We start from the raw sequence: 22,716 nt of genomic DNA, 5'->3' as shown, positions 1-22,716 counted from the left end.
TATTTTCGTAGATAGATGCCGGTTCTCGGTTCAGGATGAAAGGAAGAAAGTACGGCGGAAGGGGTGAATGCTAATTTGTAACACAGCAGTTCACGTTGTGTTCTTAATTATTAACAGCTCTAAGAACCAGCAATTTAAATAACTAAGTAATGCTTTTATTTTTATTATTGGTTATTGTCATCTAAAATGAGAATAAATCAATTTTCTGGCTTAAATTTTAACAATATATTGTTAATGCTTTTCTAATAATAACCTTTCAGAGGATGGCTGGGGTGACATAAATAGATGATTAAATTGAAATAAAAAATATTATTGATTATCTAAGATGACAGAATAGTTTGATGCATCACCATGGTCATCAAAATTAGCAAACCATTGCTGGTGTAAGGAATACATTGTTTTCTGTATTAACTGGAATTTAAGACAAATTTTTTTCGTAATCGCGTTTAACTGGTTAATTTCGGTACATTAATACTAATTTATATTTTTCAAATGAATTTTTATTTCCGTTATAAATGCTTTTATATTGTCTTGTACTTAATATATTCTTTTCTGTGCTAACTTGAATTTAATACAAATTTATTTAGTATATCACATTTAACCAGTTAGTTTTACATATACATGCTTATTATCTGTGAATTTTTACTACCATATGCTAAATATATTGTTTTGTCTGTTAACTTTGAATTTACATGCACTAAAAATCACGTTTACGGCTCGGCTCATCGCCGATGAAACACGAGCTTGGCGAGTAAAAATGCAACGGCACTAACGGGTTTTCTGCGGATGAAAACCCATTAAATGTATTTATTTAAAATGTGGAGCAATTTTGAAGGAGCATACTTCACATTTTTTGGAGCCACCAGTGAGGAGACAGAGTCGGTCTTGGAAGCTGTGGATTCTAGTGGTTTAGTTGCAAGCTTTGTTTGGGAATTTGTGGAATTTTGCAGGAAGTGAAGGTAGGCTTTGTTTTGATGTTTTGTTTGAAATTTGAATTGTTGTAAAATGTCGGAATTACCTAAGTTGAGAAAGGAGCGTAGCACAGTTAGGTCTACGTTAACTGAGTTAATTAACAAAGTTGAAGCTTTTGTTAAGGAAGATTCTACCGAGAAAAATGTTATGAATAAGGTAGATACTTTAAAGGAATTTCGATCCCAAATAATAGATAAGGAAACTAATTTAAAACGATTAAACGATGAAGTGAAAAATCTTTGTAATTGTGATGATATAGAAGAGGAAATTACTGTGTCAGAGGAATATTCAGAAAAAATTATTTTCTGGAAACAAAAGATAACTAATGTAATTGATAGATTAAGGTTGTTTGACAAAGCTGATACTCAAATTAGAAGTTTAGAGTCGTTAGGAGTTGAAACAAAATCTTTCAGCACTTTATTGATTCCCATTTTGTTAGAAAGAATTCCAAAAGAACTTGTTTTAGAATTCAATAGAGCGTATCCAGATAGTGATTGGAATTTTAAGGATTTATTTACCTTTTTAGACAAAGAAATAAGGTCTAGGGAAAGAACATATTTATTTAGTAGAAAAGCTGAAAATTATCATAATTTTGGTAATGAATATAAAAGTAATTCTAGTAAATTTGAAAATAAAAAGCTTAATACTAATAGGAATATATCAATTGCTAGTTATACTACAAATGTTAAAAGAAACTGCATTTTTTGTAATAGCAAAGAACACGAATTTTGCGAATTTGAAAGTGTCGCGGAAAGGAAAAATAGATTACGAAGAGGTAATCGATGTTTTCGCTGTTTTTCAAAATTCCATTTAGCGCGATTCTGTAAAAATAAACTCGACCCATGCAAGAACTGTAACAGCTTAGGTCACCACTCCTTGCTATGCGAAAAAGGTAATAAATTAGCTGAAGTCGAAGGGGGAAAGGAGAATTCAAACGCGGTGACTCAGTGCAGCTCCTCTCAGCAGGGGTCAAATGGCAATGCTTTACTGCAAACTTGTACTGTCTTGGCTTGTTCGAAAGGAAACTTTAAACTATGTCAGGTGTTAATGGATAACGGGAGTGAAAGATCTTGGATAACAAAATCTTTGGCAGATGCCCTTAGCCTTAAAACCATTCGAAAGGAAAAATTGTCAGTTTATGCTTTTGGGTCTACGAAAGCCATAAGTAGAACTTACAGAGTAGTAAAATTAACATTGAGGAATAGGAACGATCCTAAGAAATATATTGAGATAGAAGCATTAGTTATTGAAATTATTACTTCCGCACCAATTGCATTTCCCAGTATAAATATTCAAAATATTTTTGAGCAAAAGGGTTTAAATTTAGCTGAGGCATGCACGGATTCAGATGAAGGTATTCACATTTTAATAGGAGCAGATTATTTTTGGGATGTCATTAAAGAGTCGAAAGTAGAAAAAATAACCAAAACACTAAATTGCATACAAACTATTTTTGGCCTTACACTCCAGGACATACAAAATAATTCTGAGGATGAAATTTGGGGAAACATAGTATCGACAAATTTTTGCGTTGACACTGATATGCAGATGCTATGGAATTTAGAATCGTTAGGAATTAGATTCTAATAAGTTATCAATTGCAGATGAGAATTTGATAAAACAATTTGAGGATAATTTCAGGTTTGTAGATGGAAAATACGAAACTTGTTTGTTATGGGGAATGAAGCCAACGGATTTAAAAAATAACTTTTGCCTTGCTAAAAAAAGACTTGAGGACTTAAAAAAACAATTTCGAAAATAATGAGTGGTTGGCGAATGAATACAAGGACATAATTAAAGATCAACAGAGTAAAGGAATAATTGAAGAATGTTCTAGGGATGTGAAGGAATATTTCATGCCACATAGAGCAGTTGTGAGAACCAATAAGGATACTACTAAAGTTCGCGTAGTTTTCAATTGTAGTTCGAAGGCGAAACTAAATCTCTCTTTGAATGATTATTTAGAGACTGGGCTGAATTTGAATCCCAATGGACTGGATGTTATTTTAAATTTTAGGAAATTCAAAATTCATTTTGTGCGGATATAGAGAAAGCATTTTTGATTATTGGAATTTCACAGGAGGATAGGAAATTTTTAAAATTCTTGTGGTTATCAGAAAATGCAAATGAAGACTACAAAATAATGCGTATGACACGTTTGCCGTTTGGTTGTAAGTCATCTCCATTTATTTTAAGTGCAACAATAAAAAAGCCCTTAAAGCAGTACAGGAATATTAAACCCGAATGTGTTGAAATGTTGAACTCTTCACTGTATGTAGATGATTTATATTTTGGAGGAAATAGTGTTGAAGAGGTATTTAAGCTGTCTTCTGAAGCTGTGTCGATTTTAAAGGATGCAAGTATGATTTTGCGAAAATTAAAAACTAATTCTGAGAAACTGAGGTCATTGTGGATGCAGAATGGACTTAGTGATGATACTTGTACTTCTGATTGTCAGTTGAAGGTCTTAGGCTTGAACTGGAACCATAGCAAGATTAATGGATAGTTTAAAGAGTTTGAAGAGCACAAAGTATTATGTCTTGCACGTTGCAGCAATGATTTTTGATCCAATTGGTTTTGCAGCTCCATTTGTAGTTAGGATTAAGTGTTTGCTACAGGAAATTTGGGAATGTGGTATTGGTTGGAATGAGAAATTGCCAGATGACCTTAAAATCAAGTGGACTAGCTGGTGTTCTGAGGTTAAATATCTGAAGGATATTTCAGTTCCGAGAAATTTATCTGTGTGTTGTGATAACTTAAATTCAAAAATGGAAATACACGTATTTTGCGATGCGTCTCTTATAGCTTATGGTGCTGTAGCGTATTGTCGTTACTTAAATGATAAGGGTGACATTTCTGTGTCAGTTGTCATGTCGAAAAGCAGAGTAGCTCCTTTGAAGAAATTGACGTTGCCACGATTGGAACTAATGGCAGCAGTCATAGGAGCTAGAATAGGAAAGTATCTGGGAGAGGTTTTTAAGGATCTTATTGATAAATTTGTGTATTGGACTGATTCCTTAATTGTCTTGTTTTGGGTAAAGGGTTCTGCGAAACAATGGAAACAATTTGTCGGTAATAGAGTGGTTGAAGTGCAGAAAAAATCAGATCCCAGGTTTTGGAATCATTGCAGTAGAAGGGAAAATCCTGCTGATTTAGTTAGTAGGGGTGTGCCAGCTCAATGTTTGTTGGAAGGTGATCGTTGGTGGTGTGGTCCATATTGGCTAAAAAGAAAAGATAATTTTTTCCCTAAGCATCCACTGAAGGATATCCCACTGGAAGTAGTAGAAACTGAGAGAAAGGGATGCGTTGTGCATACTACTGTGATTAAGAATTTTGTGATTGATGAACTTCTTCTTAAATATTCTTCTTGGACAAAATTTTTACGAGTTATAGCTTGGTGTCTCAGATTTATTGCCAATGTGAAACGGTCATCAATAACAAGGACAAAATTAAATTTTCTCCAGACTGGAGAGCTAGCCATAGCACATTCTTGGGTAATCAAGTCTGTGCAAACGCAAGAATTTAGTGAAGAAATCGATCATTTGAAAAAGAGAAAACTAGTGAGTCCCCGCAGTAAACTCAATATGTTGAATCCATTCTTAGATGATGAGGGTATTCTAAGAGTGGGAGGAAGACTAAGAAATGCTAGCATCGCACAGAATGTAAAATATCCAGTCGTTCTGCCTAAATCACACTATATTACAAAACTGATAATACGATATTATCACTATAAATATCTTCACGAAGGAGCACAAATGCTCCATTCAGAAATCAAGCAAAGATACTGGATTATTAATGGGCGAGCAACCATTCTCAAGATCATTCGTAAATGTGTAACATGCTGTCGACACAGAAGTGAGCTGTCATATCAAGCAATGGGCGATCTTCCAGCATCCAGAGTGAATCCTGCAAGAGCCTTTTCGAAATGTGGTGGGGATTTTTCGGGTCCTTTCCAAGTTAAACCGAAGAAAGGGTGCGGTGTTCGGACAGTGAAGATCTATGTTTGTGTTTTCGTATGTTTTAGTACTAAGGCAGTGCATTTAGAACAAGTTGGAGACATGATGACAGATTCCTTCATAGCAGCTCTAAAACGTTTCATTGCCAGACGTGGAAGACTGGAGGAAATGTATAGTGATTGTGGCACTAATTTTATAGGTGCCAACAGACAACTGAAATCATATCGTTCGAATCAAAGGGTAGCTAGATACTTAACAGAGGAAGAAATTAAGTGGAATTTCAACCCGCCTTCTGCGCCACACTTTGGTGGACTGTGGGAAGCCGCAGTAAAGGCTATGAAATATCATATGAGAAGAGCAATTGGTTCTCAAGTTCTAACTTTTGAAGAATTTGCTACTTATCTAGCAGAAGTCGAGGCATGTCTGAACTCAAGATCATTAGTAGCGATTTCAAGTGATCCAGCTGATTTTTCCATGATTACACCGGGTCATTTTTTAATAGGAACATCATTAAAGGCTATTCCGGAACCAAATGTGTGCGACGAGACTCTAACACTTCGCAATCGTTGGAAACTAGTTCAGCAAATGTCGCAGTCCTTCTGGAGGAAATGGTCTAAGGACTATTTCGCTCAACTGCACGTTCGCACAAAATGGCATCGTGTTTCAGCAAATATTAAAGTAAATGACTTAGTAATCATTAAGGAAGATAATACACCTTCCTTAAAATGGAAACTTGGACGTATCACCGAAATTTACCCAGGTAATATTTCCAGAGTGCATGTTGTAAAAGTAAAAACTGCTGATGGTGAATTCAAGAGACTTATTCACAAACTGTTTGTGTTACCAATGGACAGTTAAGTATCATGAAAAATTTTGAACTTTAACTTGATATTCATCTATATTCATTTGAATTCTTTAAGTTTTAATGTTATTGTACATATTTATGTTATTAATTTTGTGTAATTCATTGTTTACATTTATATGTTGTTTAGGCTTAGTATTACTCATTTACAAGCAAGAACTATTTAATCTAGAAATTATATGTTTACTAAGTATAATGCTAAGTAATAATTTCATGTAAGAGGTAGTTTGATGTCCTGAACGGTCATCTGTGGGGAGTATGTTGAAATCTCCCATAGAGGGCTATGTAGCACCCCTCAACTGTGTGAGAAAAGTTTCGATTTGAGAGGGAGTTCGCGTGGATTTTGAGAATGTAGTGTGAAGAGCTGTGTAACACGTATTTGCTATGTAACTGTACTATGTAATATAATGTAATTAAATGTATTTATTTAAAATGTGGAGCAATTTTGAAGGAGCATACTTCACAGATTATTTTAAATCTTTCTTAAAGCAAGAGCCACAAATTTCCAACAGAATATATAAAATAGAGGAAAAGACGTAAGCAAGTTTTTTGCTCAAGGTTTATACCTGAACGAAATGTAGAAATATGTGTGCAACAATATACATTAATTTAGATTATTTGAAGATAATGAAGCACACAAAGGTTAACTGTATAAGAGGAAGGTTGCCTTGGACCTGTTGGTGGAGGACTTACTAAGGGAAACTGGCTCAAATTGAAATTACATGTGGAAAAAAGCACGAACATCATTTCAGATGTACAATCTGTCCATCTGCCTAATTTAAAACCCGAATGAACTGTATTCACTAATTCTTAAACCATTCGTCCACTAATGGGGCCTTGTGTGTATATATATCTATGTAATAAATCAGAGGCTGTTATCTTTTAGCTTTCCTGGACCACATTAGAAGAAGATGAGATAATTTGGGCCATATATGTTATTTTAACACCAGTGGTAGCTCTTGATTTCCATAAATAAATAAATACAACTGGTTTCTTCAGATTTGACCACTGAAAGAAATTTTTAAATTTCACTTCTAGAGAGAAATGTGCCGAAAGAAAGTAAAGATTTCAAAAAGTTAAAATCACAATTAAAATACTATTATTCACTATGGCATCCATTAAAACTCAGTATTTAAGCACCAAACAGATTTTTTGGCTACATATTAACTTAATATGTTATAATTTCACAAACAATATAACAAAATGTAAGAAATAATTCCACGCACAGCTTGAAATAGGATTTGAGAATGTCACACCATTTTTGTCACACCTTTGAAGCACTCAAAATATAATGATTGGTATGCTTGAAGATAAGAAATGCTGGAAACGCTAATCTCGATATCCTCATCTGTGTTTAAACACAATATATCAGAATGAAGATTTCATGTCAAAGTAAGATTTGGAACCTCTACTGCATTTAAAATGCATTTAATTTTGCTGCAGCTAAGAGCATCAAACAACTCATCCATCCTTGTTGAATGCCAGCCTTGATCCCTAATTGCAATATTAAAATATATTATCAATATGCAGTCTTGATATTACTTTTGCACTCACTTCTTGAGCAGCATTGATACTTGCTTTGGGCCACAGGTTAGACACTAGGGTTTTCTGAAAAAACACTTTTTTTATCTCTGTACCCCATAAAGTTGCCTATCACTCAGCTATGTAAAATGAAATAAAGAGCACTTCTGTTTGCACATGACTCACTCAGATTTTTGAAAAATAGCGAAATGTTTTCTGTTTTTTCATAACTATTAAAGTTTCTAGTATCGTATTGCAGTTGTTTCCTATGTGGATTTAGGGGCAGGATCAACATGAAAACATTTGAAACCTGTCACAGCACATTTTTCTTTTTGTAAAATTAACGATATTACGGAAATTTTTTGATAATTTTACTTTTTCCTTATTAGTAAAAAAATTATGAATATCTTTATTATCAGATTTTTGCATAATAAATCTTGATAGGAGTGTCATCCTAATCAAGCCATATTGCATCAGTGCCACACACCTGTGTTATGTAAGGATATTAATGAACTGTGATACAAAACACAGGAAATTAAATCTCAAAGAAGATACTGTATTCTAAAAGTTACATTCAAATCTAGGGACAACAGATAGAATCAGAATGCAAATGTAAATTATGATTAAAAAATGTTAAATTTATAGAAATATATGTATATATTTCCATAAAATGGCAGTGAAATAATCTCTATATTGTAAAAGAAATGTGCATTAATAATTTGTATGTAATCTCAAAAACCTTAAAATGTAAGAATCAAAGTGAAAATCAGTAAATTTGTGAAATTCCATGTTGACCACAGAGTAAGAAGTTTTATTCATACAAAATCATAAATAAACTAACATACTTTAATTCAGCTTTTCTTTAATATACTCTGGTTTGAACAGAGTAAATCCATCATGTGTTTCGATAATACCAATCACTGGTGGGCATATTCTCTGACATAATCATCTCCACCGAAAGACAAATTTTGATCATTTTAGAGAGGATTCACTGGATTTTGAATGTGGGATTTTAATTTTATAAGCATTTAAATTAAATATTTAAAATAATTCATTTTTTGTGTGTGTTTGTATAGTTTGACCATTGCTAATACATACAACTGTGCTTGGCATTTTACCAAAATTCATAATCATCGGCAAGGGGTATGGATGACAGGTCACATGAAAGCTATTTGCTTAGGAAAGAGAATTTACCACTAAGGCAGGGAAAATATCTCTGGTTATTCTGCTCTCGATGCTTTTTGTGCCTTTTCACTGATATACATTTTTGCAGAAATAAATGATAAGTTCGTATTCAGTCACAGCCTTGGAACCAAAAATGTTGAAAAAAATTTTCAGAATTTAAATGAATGTTGTATCAAAAATGTACGTATTTCATTGCTCACTTTTAAAAGTAAGACCTCTATGAATCGTATACTATACTTCTATACTTCTTTGGCAGAAATATTCGTTTTTCTATTAATAGTTATTTACCAATAGTCTGATTATAATTTATTATAATAATTATATTATTATAATTTGTCTTCTGTTTAAGATTATTATTAAATAGCCATTATATTTAGTTATGATAATATACACTACCCGACACTGAAAATGCAGCTCAAGAAGGAATGACCAGAAAGTGACGAAACTTGGCTGAGACAGTCAGCAACGAAAAATTATTTTGGCATTTTATGGTTATTTATGAAGAAATGTTTTTGATTTTTTTTATCTTAATGTAATTTTATGGATAATAGATTAAATATAATTATTTAATAATTAAGATTTACAGTTAAGTTCTAAGTTTCATCTTTTTATTATGAAGCTTTAATTGGATATATGTGGAAATATGTCTAATTAAAGTTTCATGATACAAAGATAAAATCCTATAGTTAATAGAATATAATATGATATACTATATATGAGATCATATTATATTCTATTTGAATATAATACAGGGGTTGGACAAAAATATGGAAACACCTTTAAAAAAACATGTTTCTTTTCTTAATATGGTGTAAGAAACCCGTTGGCATCCAAAACAGCTTGCAGTCTTCTCGGAATGGATAAATACAGTTCCTGTATGTTTGCCAAGGGAATATTATACCATTCTTCCTGCAAAACGGTGGCAAGTTCAGATAACGATGTTGGCGGTGGATAACGAGAACGCACTTTCCGTTCCAATGTAGACCACAAAGGTTCGATAATATTTAGGTCTGGTGACTGTGGTGGCCAGGGAAGATGGGACAACTCATCCTCGTGCTCAGAAAACCAGTCCTGGACTGTGTGAACAGTCACACACTGTGACTGTCACACTGTGAGCTGTGTGAACAGGGGCTTTGTCGTCTTGGAAGACACCATCACCATCGGGGAACAAAGTTTGTACCATGGGATGAACTTGATCGGCCAAAATTTTCACATAAGTCTTGGCAGTCATGTGCCCTTACACAGTTATCATGGGGCTAGCAGAGAACCACGATATGGCTGCCCAAACCATAACAAAACCCCCGCCATGTTTCACTCTTGGCAACAAGCAGTCTGTATTATAGGCTTGAGATGGCGTTCTTCAGACGTAAAGTCGGCTAGAAGTGGGAAACAATGTGAAAGAAGACTCGTCAGACCATATTACTTGCTTCCACTGCTCTATAGTTCAGGCTTTATGACTTAAACACCACCTTTTCCTGTTACGGGCATTAGCATCACTGATGAGTAGCTTCTCAATTGCAGCACGGCCAGCAATTCCCTGTTTATGAAGCTCCCTTCTAATTGTTTTGGTACTTACAGGGTTCGGTAACACAACATTCATTTCAGCAGTGACTTTTGCAGCTGTGGTCTTCTTATTTTTCGTCACAATTGTCCTTAATGACCGTCTGTCATGATAACTCAGGACACACTTTCGTCCGCACTGTGATTTAGCAGATGATGTTTTTCCGCTTTTCAAATATGCGGAATAAATCTTCGATACAGTACCTCTTGAAACACTAAACACCTCGGCTACCTTGCTTACGGAAGCACCTACCATACGTGCTCCAACAATTTGCCCACGTTCGAAGTATGTTAACTCTGACATAATGCAATGACAACCTCACATAACAGTACTCCGACAACAACTGAACTGTTTAGCAAATTTACGAAGTTATATAGGTGGCGTCAGTAGTCAAAAAACGCCAGCGCCACCTACATATTTCATTAAAATCAATCTTTCTTTTCAAACATGCATTTCACAAGGTGTTTCCATATTTTTGTCTATCCACTGTATATAATAATATATATTATATTCAGATAGATATAATATTAATTCAAATAGATATAATATTAATAATTTCATATAAGAATATTCATATAATATTCTTACATGAAATTATTAATTACCAATAACTATGACATGAAAAAATTGTACTTGTACATATTACTGTTGAGTTCCTTTTTAATAGTAGAACCTACAGTAGGATAAGTAATATTTTGGCTTATAAATTTAGTAGAGTCTGAAGTTTTATTTTAGCTTTAGTGTGACTGCTATCATCCACCCTAAAATTGCATTTTTATTTAATTTGTTTCGTTAAGCTGATAAAATAAATGAAACTGCATATTTAACGTTGCTGATTGCTATTATTTCGTGTTTCAGAGTCTATAAAGAAATTTTAGTGCTAGTACTTAATGTGCAAGCAAAAAGTAATTAATAAGTAAGTTAATTTACAATTTGACAGTAATAGGAAATTTGAGACACTTAAAAAATAGTAAATTAAAAGAATACTATTTTTAAAGTAAGTTTACTAATTTATCAGTTTATATAACAGAGAATTGGTATATTATATTACTGATTACTGACTGTCCCCCATTATTTAAAATTATATTGTAAAATTTATTTTCACAATTGTTATAATTTGCCTTTTAAATATTTGATTCCTAATGTCACTATATTGAATAAAGTATAATTGTGTTGATGGCTGATAACTGATTTAATTTAATAATGATTGATTTAATACTCAGTTGCAATTATTTCAAAATTCTTTCTTTTAGGACTTACTATATTAACCTCTGTCATGGAATACAACAAACTGTTAATACATTTGGTTGTTCGCCCACAACAGCTGTCTGTATGGTAGATTCCAAGGGCTTATCATTAGGCATGGTAGAAATTATGAAATTGATATCATTTAGTAAGTTTTCTTGCATTGATTTCTCAAATTACATGACTAACTAAAGGCTTCTCTCACTCTATTTAAAGTTAATTGTTCCTTAGAAATTTCTTGTAAGCTGAAATCCAGGAAGTTACAAAGGAATTGCAATTAATTTATGTGAGGAAAGCTTTTAAATGGTCTTTGATAAAATAAAGCTAGCTAACTAAATAAATAAAATGCCATATTACTAGTCTATTAAAAATCTGATGTTATAAAGAGTTTATGTAATTTAGATAAATTATTATGTGTTCAGTGTAGTGTTTCCTTCCCATTATTTAATTATAAAAACAAGGAACCTACTAGAAGATGGATACCAACAAGTAGTGATAATGCATTAAATTGCATTGTCAGAGATTTGGTAGTAAGAAATCCAGGCATTAAGATGAAGGCAAAGGTAATTATCAGCTCTTCCTGTCTGTTTAGTTTTTGTATTCTTCATATTACTTATTGTGTGGGATCCATTAGAAGGAAGCAATTCTCATATCTCCCTATCCAGGTATCAGATATGAGATTTGTCATCTGCTCTGCTTCATCTGAAAGCTGTCATGTATGGTATGTTTGACACTTCATCTACTGGTATATTTTCTGTATTGTACAATAAAGATATACTTTGTCTTTCAGCATTTTTCTTAAAAGGAAAAATTTCTTTTCAGGTATATTCTTGTAAATGCAAAATGCATCTATTGAAATCTTTTAAATAAGAAATGATTTTTAATCAACTTTAGAAAATAGATATACAGTACAAAGTCTTTAATAGAGACGTCCATAATTCGGGATGATCTATAATCCGGACCTCAAAGCTACAAACTTTCTGCGCATGCGTAAATGCATTATGTGTTTAACGCATGGGCATGATACATTCATGCATACTCGTTTAATGTTTTAACGGATGGTATAAGCTAAGCTAAAATTATCTATTTCAGTTAATGTTGCAGATTGCGTTATTCCTTAATCTTCTAATTGGATCTGGCTTATTATTTTTGCAGACTGTTAGAGCAATTTTATAAAAAGTAAGCTTAAACTTTCGATTATGTCAAAAGAGTTCCCAATTCTGGAGCTGCCAAAGGATCTACAAAGCAAAAGCATGTTCCGATGTCCATCAAACAAAGAGTGGAATTGCTGCAAAAAATGGATAAAGGCATGAAGAAAGTGACAGAGAGTTTAGTGAAAACGAAAAAATTTCGATTGACAAGTTAGTCAGTATTCTTGGCACAGAAATTACAGGACTTGAACAGCGGAACTTTGTAACTGAAAAAGAAATTATGTCTGTTTATAGAATTAAAGAGAAAGTATTAACACATAAAACGAAGCAACTTAAACAATTTACATTGAAAGAAATGTTTAATTAAGTAAACAAATAAATATTAAGTTTCTTTTTTTTTCTTTTTTTTTTTTTTTTTTGTAAATTTTGATACTGTTTAGATCATAATTGCTCTTTATTTCATAAATTATGGTTTCATATTTTTAATTTTATAATTTCTGCATGACATTTTACCAGATTTAAACTGGATGATCTGTAATCCGGAAAAACCGATAATCCGGAATCACCCAAGTCCCGATTAAAGACTTGTGAATGAATTATAATTACAATAATACAGTAATTAAAATGTCTGTGTACCATTTTTCATCTTTTAGATGATGTGTGAAACAATTAGAATCTACCCATATTATTTCAAAGATAATATCTTTCTTGACTAGCAGAAATGATTTAGCGATTAAAACAAGTGATTGTCTAGTTGTATGGAATGTCAAGTAATCAGGTGTTGAATTGTAGTATTCTACTATATCAGATTAAACAATATTTTGTTTCTTTTTAAAAATAAAAATATTTAGTGTTACCATCTGATAAAAATGTAAGTACTTACCTGTTAATGCAACCACCTTAGTAAAAGTCGCCAAATTTTCAGTGTGTGTACCAACTTCAGGTAACAATCTGTATAACAGTTCTCTAGTTTTAACAAGCAACTTTGTCATTTTTCTTTATATTCTTTTTGTGGTGTTCCATGTTCAACAGTTTTTATAGACATGCCATATTTTTTGTCTTAAACTGAATTTTAAAACATGCACTTGTGAGAATTAGGTGCAGTGAAAGCAACTGCAGTACTTATTTGAATCTATTCTCTATTTTTATCCTTCAACTTTTCACAAGATTAAGAGAAACAAAAATCTGGTTTAAAGAGAGTTATGGATTAATTTTTTAGATAGATGTCTATGTAAAAATTTGTACACATGTAATAAATAATTATTTGCAATTATAAGTGATAATGTTTTCCTTGTAACTATATTGCCAAACTGCACCAGTATGGTTGCACTACTAGGTACACTAAGAGGGACAGTTCGATATCTCCCATTCTACTGGGCTAATTGACGAAATTCAACTTGTGTTTTTCATGTCTCGAAAGCACGAGTTACGATGTGTATTAGATTTATATATAGCTTTGTTCTAATGTAGGTATTTTGACACAAAATTTGAATTTTTTGTGATCTGGCAGTGAACCATATATTTGTCATATTCATCAGCATCTTCATTCATTTGTGACATCAGTCATTTTTCCAATATGTTGAAGTCTCACAGTAAACAAATAGATGCTTGTTGCATCTACAAAGGTTGGCACTGTGAGTATTTATAATTTATATTTAAAAAAATTAATGAACATTTTTATATCAATATTATAAAATTTGATATCAGTTGCATAGTTTATTTGTTATGAGTTTTTTATTTGAGTGAGTGTTTGGCATGATGAAAAAAAAAGTGTGTGTTATTCAAAAGCATATCTTAGAGCAAAAATGCTGTTAATTTTAATAATGTATATTGTCTGCGAATAAATGGTAATGAATTTAAATGTCCTTAAAATTTTCAGATTCAACTGACTTGTTGCTAACATTTGAATCAGGGGACAGCAGAGCATGTTCTACTGTCAGCTCTGATAAAAATCTCAAGCCTGTAACAAGGCTTTTTATGAGATGTGGATCAAAATTGGGTCACCCAAGAATACTTTCAGGACCTGATGCTAAGTGTTTTTATGATTTTGTTTGGGAATCCAGCCTAGCCTGCTCCAATTTAGCGTAAGACCTTCTTTTTTTATTCTATGTTAATATTCTTGAATGTATGATCATTTTGCAAAATATTGCCATGATTTTTTTTCACAAAATAAAATTTTTTTAATCAAACAACAGTAAATATAAAAATTTAATTTGCTAAATATTTATCAAAATATGAAATTAAAAATAATATATATAAATATAGAATATAAAAATTTTATTTGCTAAATATTTATCAAATATGGCAAATAACACAAGGGCTATCTGCTTAAGGCGAGGAATAAATTAATGGACTCCTGATGGAAACTGACTATTCATGTTAAACAAGAGGAAAACCAACCTTACACAACCTGTTTGCTTGCGATCAAACCCTGCTTGATCTTGAAGTATTCAGTGATTTTTAACTGCTTGGCCATCGATGGGACCTAAAAAAATTATGAAAATTTACCAAGTGGACAAAACCTGAGGATAAATAACAACAAATTTCATTTCTTTCATTTATTAAATTTTTCCCTTATATATTGGAGAAAAAGGAGCCATTAGAAGAAATGACACAAAGAAGGAAAGTCATTTTGGACATATAATTAAGAAAATACCATTTACTGAAAGTCATTTGGGGAAGTTTTGAATTAAGCGGCCAAAACTGTGGTACTTGGAGTGTTAATAAACAACTAGTATTCAACCCACTTAATAAAAAGTTTTCATTAACCTTTTTTTTTTTTGTAAGGCCCTTTGATTTTATTGAAAGCCATGTTTAAATCATTTTGAGTGCTAACATCCTGCAGATAAATGCCCCAATCTATTTTTGTTTTATCAGGCATATTCATCTGACCATATAGTGCAAGTAATACATACATTAATGCAAGTAAATAAACTTATTTATTTCTTTCTATAAGTTAGTAGCACCTTGATCCTGATAAAGTTTGTAGTCTTTGAGAAAAATTACTGGAAATTATTTTCATCATGCTCCTCAGTCAATCGGGTTCTTTATTTAACTGGGTTGATATAAATTATGTTTTGTTGGAACTAATATTTCCTTCTTATAAATAAGGTATAAAATTTCATTGCGCACATCATCATAAAAGTCCATAATATTCAATTTATTTTAAAAAGCAAGTTTTTTCTCATCCTTTTATTCTTTTACATCTTTCTAAAAATGGCTTACAGTTTAATCCTTTAATTAAAATGATTATTGTATTTTTATTTATAAGTTTAATTCAAAAAGATGAATATGCATGTAAAAGTATTTCTCTGAAATTAAGCACTGTTCTAAGCAATATGTATTTTTATAATGTAGGCCTTATAACAAGCACAAATAAACTGGCTTTATAAGATATTAGTTCCCCTCTATTTATATAGCAGTACAAACTGTGCAGCTATATATCCAGCTAACCTACTAGTGACTGACCCAAAGAAAGTATATATAAGGAGTGTGAATTCAATAGAAAAATATGGAAACAGAACACTAATGTGCCAACAACTGTCAGCTGGTGAACTAACTTTATTGCTTGGAACAATGTAGGAAGTTCTCCCATCTTACTCCAGCCACATTGTTTGACACATAATCATATACTGTAGGTACTATATAACATGTGATGAGTACTCCAACTTATTCATTTTCTCTTTTCCTTCAATAATTGTTCTGCACATAAGCTCAAGCTGAATATCATTTTCTCTAAAACTATAAGGTTCATAGACTAGAAGAGAAATACGCTAATGTGACAATCAAAATCATAAAAACAACCTTGTATTTAGCGTAAGTATAATGAAACACTCAGTCGATTTCGAGGGCAGCTAAAGGTCCCTCCTCATCAGGAGAAAGAAATACCTAGAAAGAAGAAAATAAAGGAGAAGGAGTCTCAGAAACATGTGGTCCTTATCAGCACTGCACGTGGTTATATCTGGATTTTTAATCAGAGTTGCACTGGCCGCCTACTTTTACTGAGCCAGGCTATCTGATGAAGCATAAAGGACAAGAAAAACTTCGCTAATTTTTCTTGTCCTTTTTCCTGCAATTCTTCTTTTGGGTTTGAATTGCATACCTGGTACATTCAGTGGCGTAGTTAGGGTGGGGCAAGGGGGGACATACGTCCCCGGGCGCAACATCCAGGGGGTGCGAAATTAATGATACACATTTTAGAATGAAATGTTTTGCATTCTTGGAACACAGAAAGGGGTGCAAAATCTTAAGGTCTCCTCGGGCGCTAAAAACCTTAGCTACGCCTCTGGGTGCATTATTAGGTGAATACCTGCTTCTTCCCCATTTTTTATTTCTTGCCTATTAATATTAAATTATTTTATTAATAAATTTCTTTAAAATGCCTCTATGATTACTTATAAAGCAATCACTACTTTGTGTTTACTGAGACAGTTTATTGAAGCTGAATGTTTTATAAAGACTCTCAGAGTTTATCTCAGCAAAAACAAGAGAACTGCTTTTATTTACCAAAAACAGAGATTCAGATTTACTGGAACTTTTAAAAGACAAGAAAATGTAAAAGTAATCATGACATTAACATACATGTATACAATAATGTACTTAAAATATAATGGTTTTACATCAAAGAATGCTTAATGCAGGTACTTATTTTAATTATTTTTGTGCATCTAATTCAGATATAATATAAAAAATTTGAAAGAGAAAAATATAAAGAAAACTTAGAAAAACATGACCTATAGTGCATAAAAATTAATAGCCTGCTCATTACTTGGTCCCAACATGCGTGGATTAATGGAATACTAATGAACATGAATTTTCTGGCATGTATCTTTATATAAAATATAATCTGTAATTTACTGTATCATATATAAATTCAATGTTCTTCATTATATCAAGCATAGAAAATATTAAATAATTACAAAATAAATATAATTTGGACAGCGTGGAAGTTATGCTGGAAAAGGATGGTATAATAAAAGAATCCCAAAATTTGATTATTCCTGTGGATATTAGAGATATTTTGGATCGGTAGTTATTTTACTTATTAGACTATGTTGTTAAAATCTTATATTTATTCTTTAGTTTTCAGTTTATTTTATGGGTTCATTTATATATGTGAGATAAAAAATATGTAAATTAAAATTATAATTTAAACTAACAGTAACACTTTAATTTTTCCCTCTCTGTTTTAAAAATCGTAATAACGTCTGTGGATTGCGTCATTTCTAGATCATTCTATGGCCTGTGCAGCTTTGATGATGTAATAATTGGGAAGCAAAACTTTTCTCTTCCCATGCTTCCATATTGCATAGCTACACATTTCAGCTTCACTCTCTACCCTGCTTGGATGCAATTTTTCTGGCATGCTTCCTATCGCAATAATATTAAAAATGTAAATGCTCTTGAAGAGGCACGACTAGAGTGCCAAGTGATTGTGGCCGTAAATGTCAGTTGCAAATAAAAATGGAATTAAAACTACCTCGACTGCCAAGATTTTTAAATATTACCAAGTCAACATAATAGCATACTACGCAACCAGAAAACTTCCTCTTCAGTATGGATCAAGTACGCAATTCAACACTATTCCAATCTTTTTCTTGCTTTTATTATATTATGATGGAGAGTGATTTTTTTAGTATATAAATACAATGTTGTAGTGCAATTACATAACCATTCATGAAAATTTAATACATGAATCAGTTTAAAGTGTAGTTGCCCAAATAGCTGGATGTGTATACTGGGAGAAAGCTCTGGGGTCTTCTGGTTTGTGTAAGATGCAGAAATTGTAAAATGTAAAAAAGTAAAAACCGTAATTTTAATCATGCGATTAAAAATGATGAAGCATTACATATAAATGTGAAAATTAGTATGGTGTAAAATTTTAAGATTTATGATTATTTGTAATATTTAAAAGGTATATAAACTTTTTATAACTGTGATATGCAAAATGTTTTGGAAATCCTTCTCTGAAATATCAAAATTGTGATGTGAATGATCCAGAAACAAGAGCATTTTCTAGATTGGACTCAAATCTTAATAGGACTTTTAAAAAGTGCAATTGTTTTAAAATAATATAGTGCTTAAAATTATTTTTAACTCAAAATTTTACATATTATAATTTTGTTGTTTAAAAGCTAATATTATGTTTTGTATGTTTCAAAATTATATTTCTCATATTTAGCTGCTCTAAAGCTTTTCCTCTCCTCTCAAAAAGGCTTCTCTATTGCTCTGTTTTTTTTTTTTTTTTTTTTTTTTTTTTTTTTTTTGAAAGGGGTAAAGTGTAAGATAAAAAATATGACAGCAAGCTTCTAATTTTAATTGGCTATAATCTATTTTAGTTTCATTTCAGTTGGGGTCTTCCTCTCTCTGTCTAAAAATAGCGCTATAAATCTAAACTGCATCATTCAAATTAATCATGTGATGTTACATAACACTTTATGCACATATCTCTTGCCCAATCAAAGTAATTTGTAAACCAAAACCTTTTTTGACTCCCTCCCTTCTTCCTTTAAAGTACTGCGACACTCTTTCTCTTTTTGCTTAAGCTCGCCATTTTATCTTGGCTTAATTATCTATTACAATTTTTTTATTTCAAAAAACATATTCTGTATGTTAAATACCAAATTTTCCTTTCATAGGAATTATTTCCAGTAATTCCTCAACTACAGCATAAGCTTGACTATTGGAATGCTCGGAAAATGCTGAATTCTGGGTCATTAAATTTCCAGATAGTTGAGCACTTATGAAAGGAAATTTACAGTAGAAAAGCCATGTGAGTGGAGAAAGAAATTTTTAGTGTTAAGTTATAGAACTGGTAATGTATTCTGTTATTAGCTTCAGTACGAGAAGCCTACATTTAAAATTATGTTAGATTTCAAAATAAATATATTTCATCCTCATAAAATACGATGTATTTCGTTAGCCTTCAATATAAGAAATTAAAGTATCTCATCCAATTGTAAAATGCCATTAATCACGGAAGTTGTTGGAAGTGCCACAAAATAATCTCCAAACAAAAATAAACAGGTTTTGCAGGCCATGCTAAGTTTGTCTCCATCTGTTTAACATTGTGAATTGCGTAGATGTACACCCAGCTTACAAAGTAATGACTGTCTCAGAGAAAGTAATAGTACTAACTCATTAGGGAAAAAAAAGACACACCAGAATCAACTATTTATATGCCAAAATATCTATCAGTTCTTGGCTGGTGAATGAATTTATTGATTATACCAATGTTTCATTTTAGCCCAGGAAGTCTTATATGCAAGCATAAAAAGTCTATATTTTTTTCATTTAACTGACAATGTAAATGTATTCATTTTATTTCTTTTTCATTCACTAGTAATGATGGATATAATCACAATCCATATGTCTGTAATGTTGTTTATATTTTAAATTGAAATTTCCTGATATATGATAATTAATGTTCTTTGTTTCCTTAACTTCTTTATCATTTTTGTCAAAATGCTGTTATATGCGTTACATATATGCTTTCGGCTGTATGCCAATGCAAGCTTGAACTCGGGTGGAATGTAATGGCTACTGAAATGCTTGCTAGTACTTTTCTGTTTTTGCAATAAATCCACTGCATAATAAATTTATGCTACCATTTTATTTTAATTTTATGCTACTACAATCCACTGAATAAATTTATGCTATATTAAAGCCTATAAGCACTGTACTAAAACAAATACATAACTGAAATGTATTGGCAGACTGCATAAAATTACTTCGAAACCACTGGCAAATGAAAAGAAGAACTTTCAAGTCTAAAATTATAAAAACAGTAAGCTTATTTGTTATCAAAAGCCTGCATTTAAAACTGTGTAAGTTGTAGGGCTGGAGAATGCATTTCAGACATAAAAACATTAAGTAACAAAAATATATGAAGTATTTCAGAAGAATATATGAAAGTAAATCATCTTACCTTATTATGAAATATTGTCAACCATGGCAGAAGTTTGAATGTACTAATCACTCTTCATTTAATTGATCAGGGGACACAAGCTATATAGCATAAAAAACATAAATTGCTTCTCATAGTTTTCACGCTGCATCCCTATTCTTTATCTGTTTTTTGTGCCTAAATGCACAATTTTCTTGATAGTAGGATGCCATAACTTTAGTCAATAAAAGAATGGTCTTAATTTTTTTTTAATGTGAGGGTAAACTGATAAATAGCAGTTAACTTTGAAATTAAACCAGCTTATCAAGAATTAGTTGAGTTTACATAAAAGCATTTTTACTGTGAGTGTAAACACATAAATATCAATTTAGAAGTCAAACAACAAAAATCAGCATTATATTTTAAAATTTTCAAAGGATTAGTTTCGATGGTTTAACTGAACCATCAAAACTAGTCCTATGAAAATTTGACAATATAAACGCTGATTGTTTGACTTCTAATTGTTTGCCGTGTTATTGTACACGGCATAAATATCAGTTAACTTTTATGTTTCTTCACATGAAATTAAACCAGCTTGTCAAGAATTAGTTGAATTTATATAAATGCAAGGTACAGATCTTATGATTGTGTTGTGACATCATTCCTATCCATTACTCTCCTTAAATCATGCTGTTTGAGTACAGTGTGCCATACAGGCTTTAGGAATGGCTTAATTAATATCATTCACCTAATTTTCTGTGCGAGAGTAATTTCTAACATTCTGAAATGTTCCTGTTACTTCAACTTTCTGGTTAATTGAATGCCAGATAGTCACTATTTTACTACATTATAATTCAAATCATTAAATTAACTACACTACAAAGTCCGTAATCCTGACTCGGCGGGACTTTGGTGAGTCCCGATTAGGGTTTTTTCCGGATTGTAGATCATCAGTTTAAATCTTGTAAGATGGCATGCAGAAATTATACAATTAAAAATATGAAACCGTAATTTATGAAATAAAGAGTAATTATAATCTAAATCTAAAGGGTATCAAAATTTACAAAAAAAAAAGCTTCATATTTATTTGTTTACTTTATTAAACATTTCTTTCAATGTAAGTTGTTTAAGTTACCTCGTTTTTTTTGTGCTAATACTTTCTCTTTAATTCTATAAACATTCTCTTTAATTCATATAAATCATGTCTATATGTCGTATAGACATAATTTCTTGTTCAGTTACAAATTTCCACTGTTCAAGACCTGTAATTGCTGTGTCGAGAATACCGAGTAGGTTGTCAATCGAAATTTTTTCATTTTCAATAACCTCTCTGTCACTTTCTTCACTATCGGAAGCAATACATTGAAACATGCTTTTGCTTTGTAGATCCTTTGGCTACTCCAGAACTGGAAACTCTTTTTGACGTAATCAAAAGTTTAAGCTTAATTTTTATAAAATTGCTCTAACAGTCTCTAAAAAATAATAAGCCAAATCCAATTAGAAGATTAAGGAACAGTGCAATCTGCAACATTAACTGAAATTCCTTAGAATCAGTAAAGATAATTTTAGCTTAGCTTATACCGTCCGTTGTACATTAAACGCACATAACGCGCATGCACAAAGCATACAAAAAAAAAAAGGTTTGTGGCTTTGATGTCCAGATTATAGATAATTCCAAATAATGGACGTCCGGATTACGAACTTTTTACTGTATAACATGATTTTGAGATAAAATGTATTAATTTAATATTTAATTTGGTATTTAAAATAATAAATTTCGTCTATTGTAATTTTATATTGATGAAAAACTGGTAGGGAGAAAAAAAACTTAGATTTATAAAGGGCTTTTGAAATACAATGAAATTAAATGCCTAATTTCATTAAAGAGATGACCTAAATAACTTTATAATCTAATATTTATATATTTTAAGCAAAATCATATACAAATATTTATTTGGTTGGAAGTCTTCATAAAATACAGTGTAAATCTCTGTTATGAATTGAAGTAAATTGTTCTAAAAAATTAATCAGAAAAATTAGGCTGAAAATCACTTGGGTTAAAAAAAAATTGTATAATTTGAGGTTATTTTACATAAAACTGTTGATGTCTTAATTTCTTTCAACAATTAGTGAATTTTGTTAAACATTTTCAAATGTTTTGAACATCTGCTATTGACAATTCATTTAATGTCATATTTGAAACAAAAGATTTAAATTTATATTAATTTGAAATTTAGAGATTTGCTGGGAGACCAGGAGATGTGATAAAAATTTGGGAGTCTCCTAGTTTTAGAAGAGGGGTGCTAAATGGTTTTTTTTTTTTTTTTCCCACGGAGAACTAAGGATATTTATTAGTTTTTATTTTTTACTTTGAAAAT

At 31.4% G+C, this 22,716-nt stretch overlaps 1 protein-coding gene across 9 annotated transcripts in view; it reads left to right on the top strand.

The window, feature by feature from the left end:
• Positions 1-22,716, top strand: part of LOC118203623 (cation-independent mannose-6-phosphate receptor-like) — a 96,646-nt gene that overhangs the window by 32,659 nt on the left and 41,271 nt on the right. For 2 of the 9 annotated variants that reach the window (XR_015043759.1, XM_085826150.1), the window contains exons 4-6: positions 11,311-11,450; positions 14,333-14,537; positions 17,395-17,481. Coding sequence is in view for 5 of the 9 variants with exons in the window: in XM_085826150.1 (XP_085682276.1) it covers positions 11,311-11,450; positions 14,333-14,537; positions 17,395-17,481 (432 nt within the window). In the remaining 4 variants the exon portion in view is untranslated. Of the gene's footprint in view, positions 1-11,310; positions 11,451-11,724; positions 12,024-14,332; positions 14,538-17,394; positions 17,482-19,091; positions 19,226-22,716 lie in introns of those variants that run through there. The other 7 variants (XR_015043760.1, XR_015043761.1, XR_015043762.1 and 4 more) reach the window with 7 other exon arrangements.

This window comes from Stegodyphus dumicola, chromosome 11, assembly GCF_044657685.1.
Source record: "Stegodyphus dumicola isolate Sdum_Otavi_A_Nest chromosome 11, ASM4465768v1".
Lineage (NCBI taxonomy): Eukaryota > Metazoa > Arthropoda > Arachnida > Araneae > Eresidae > Stegodyphus > Stegodyphus dumicola.
Note: the sequence above shows the minus strand (reverse complement) of the source record. Positions and strands in the feature narration are given on the sequence as shown.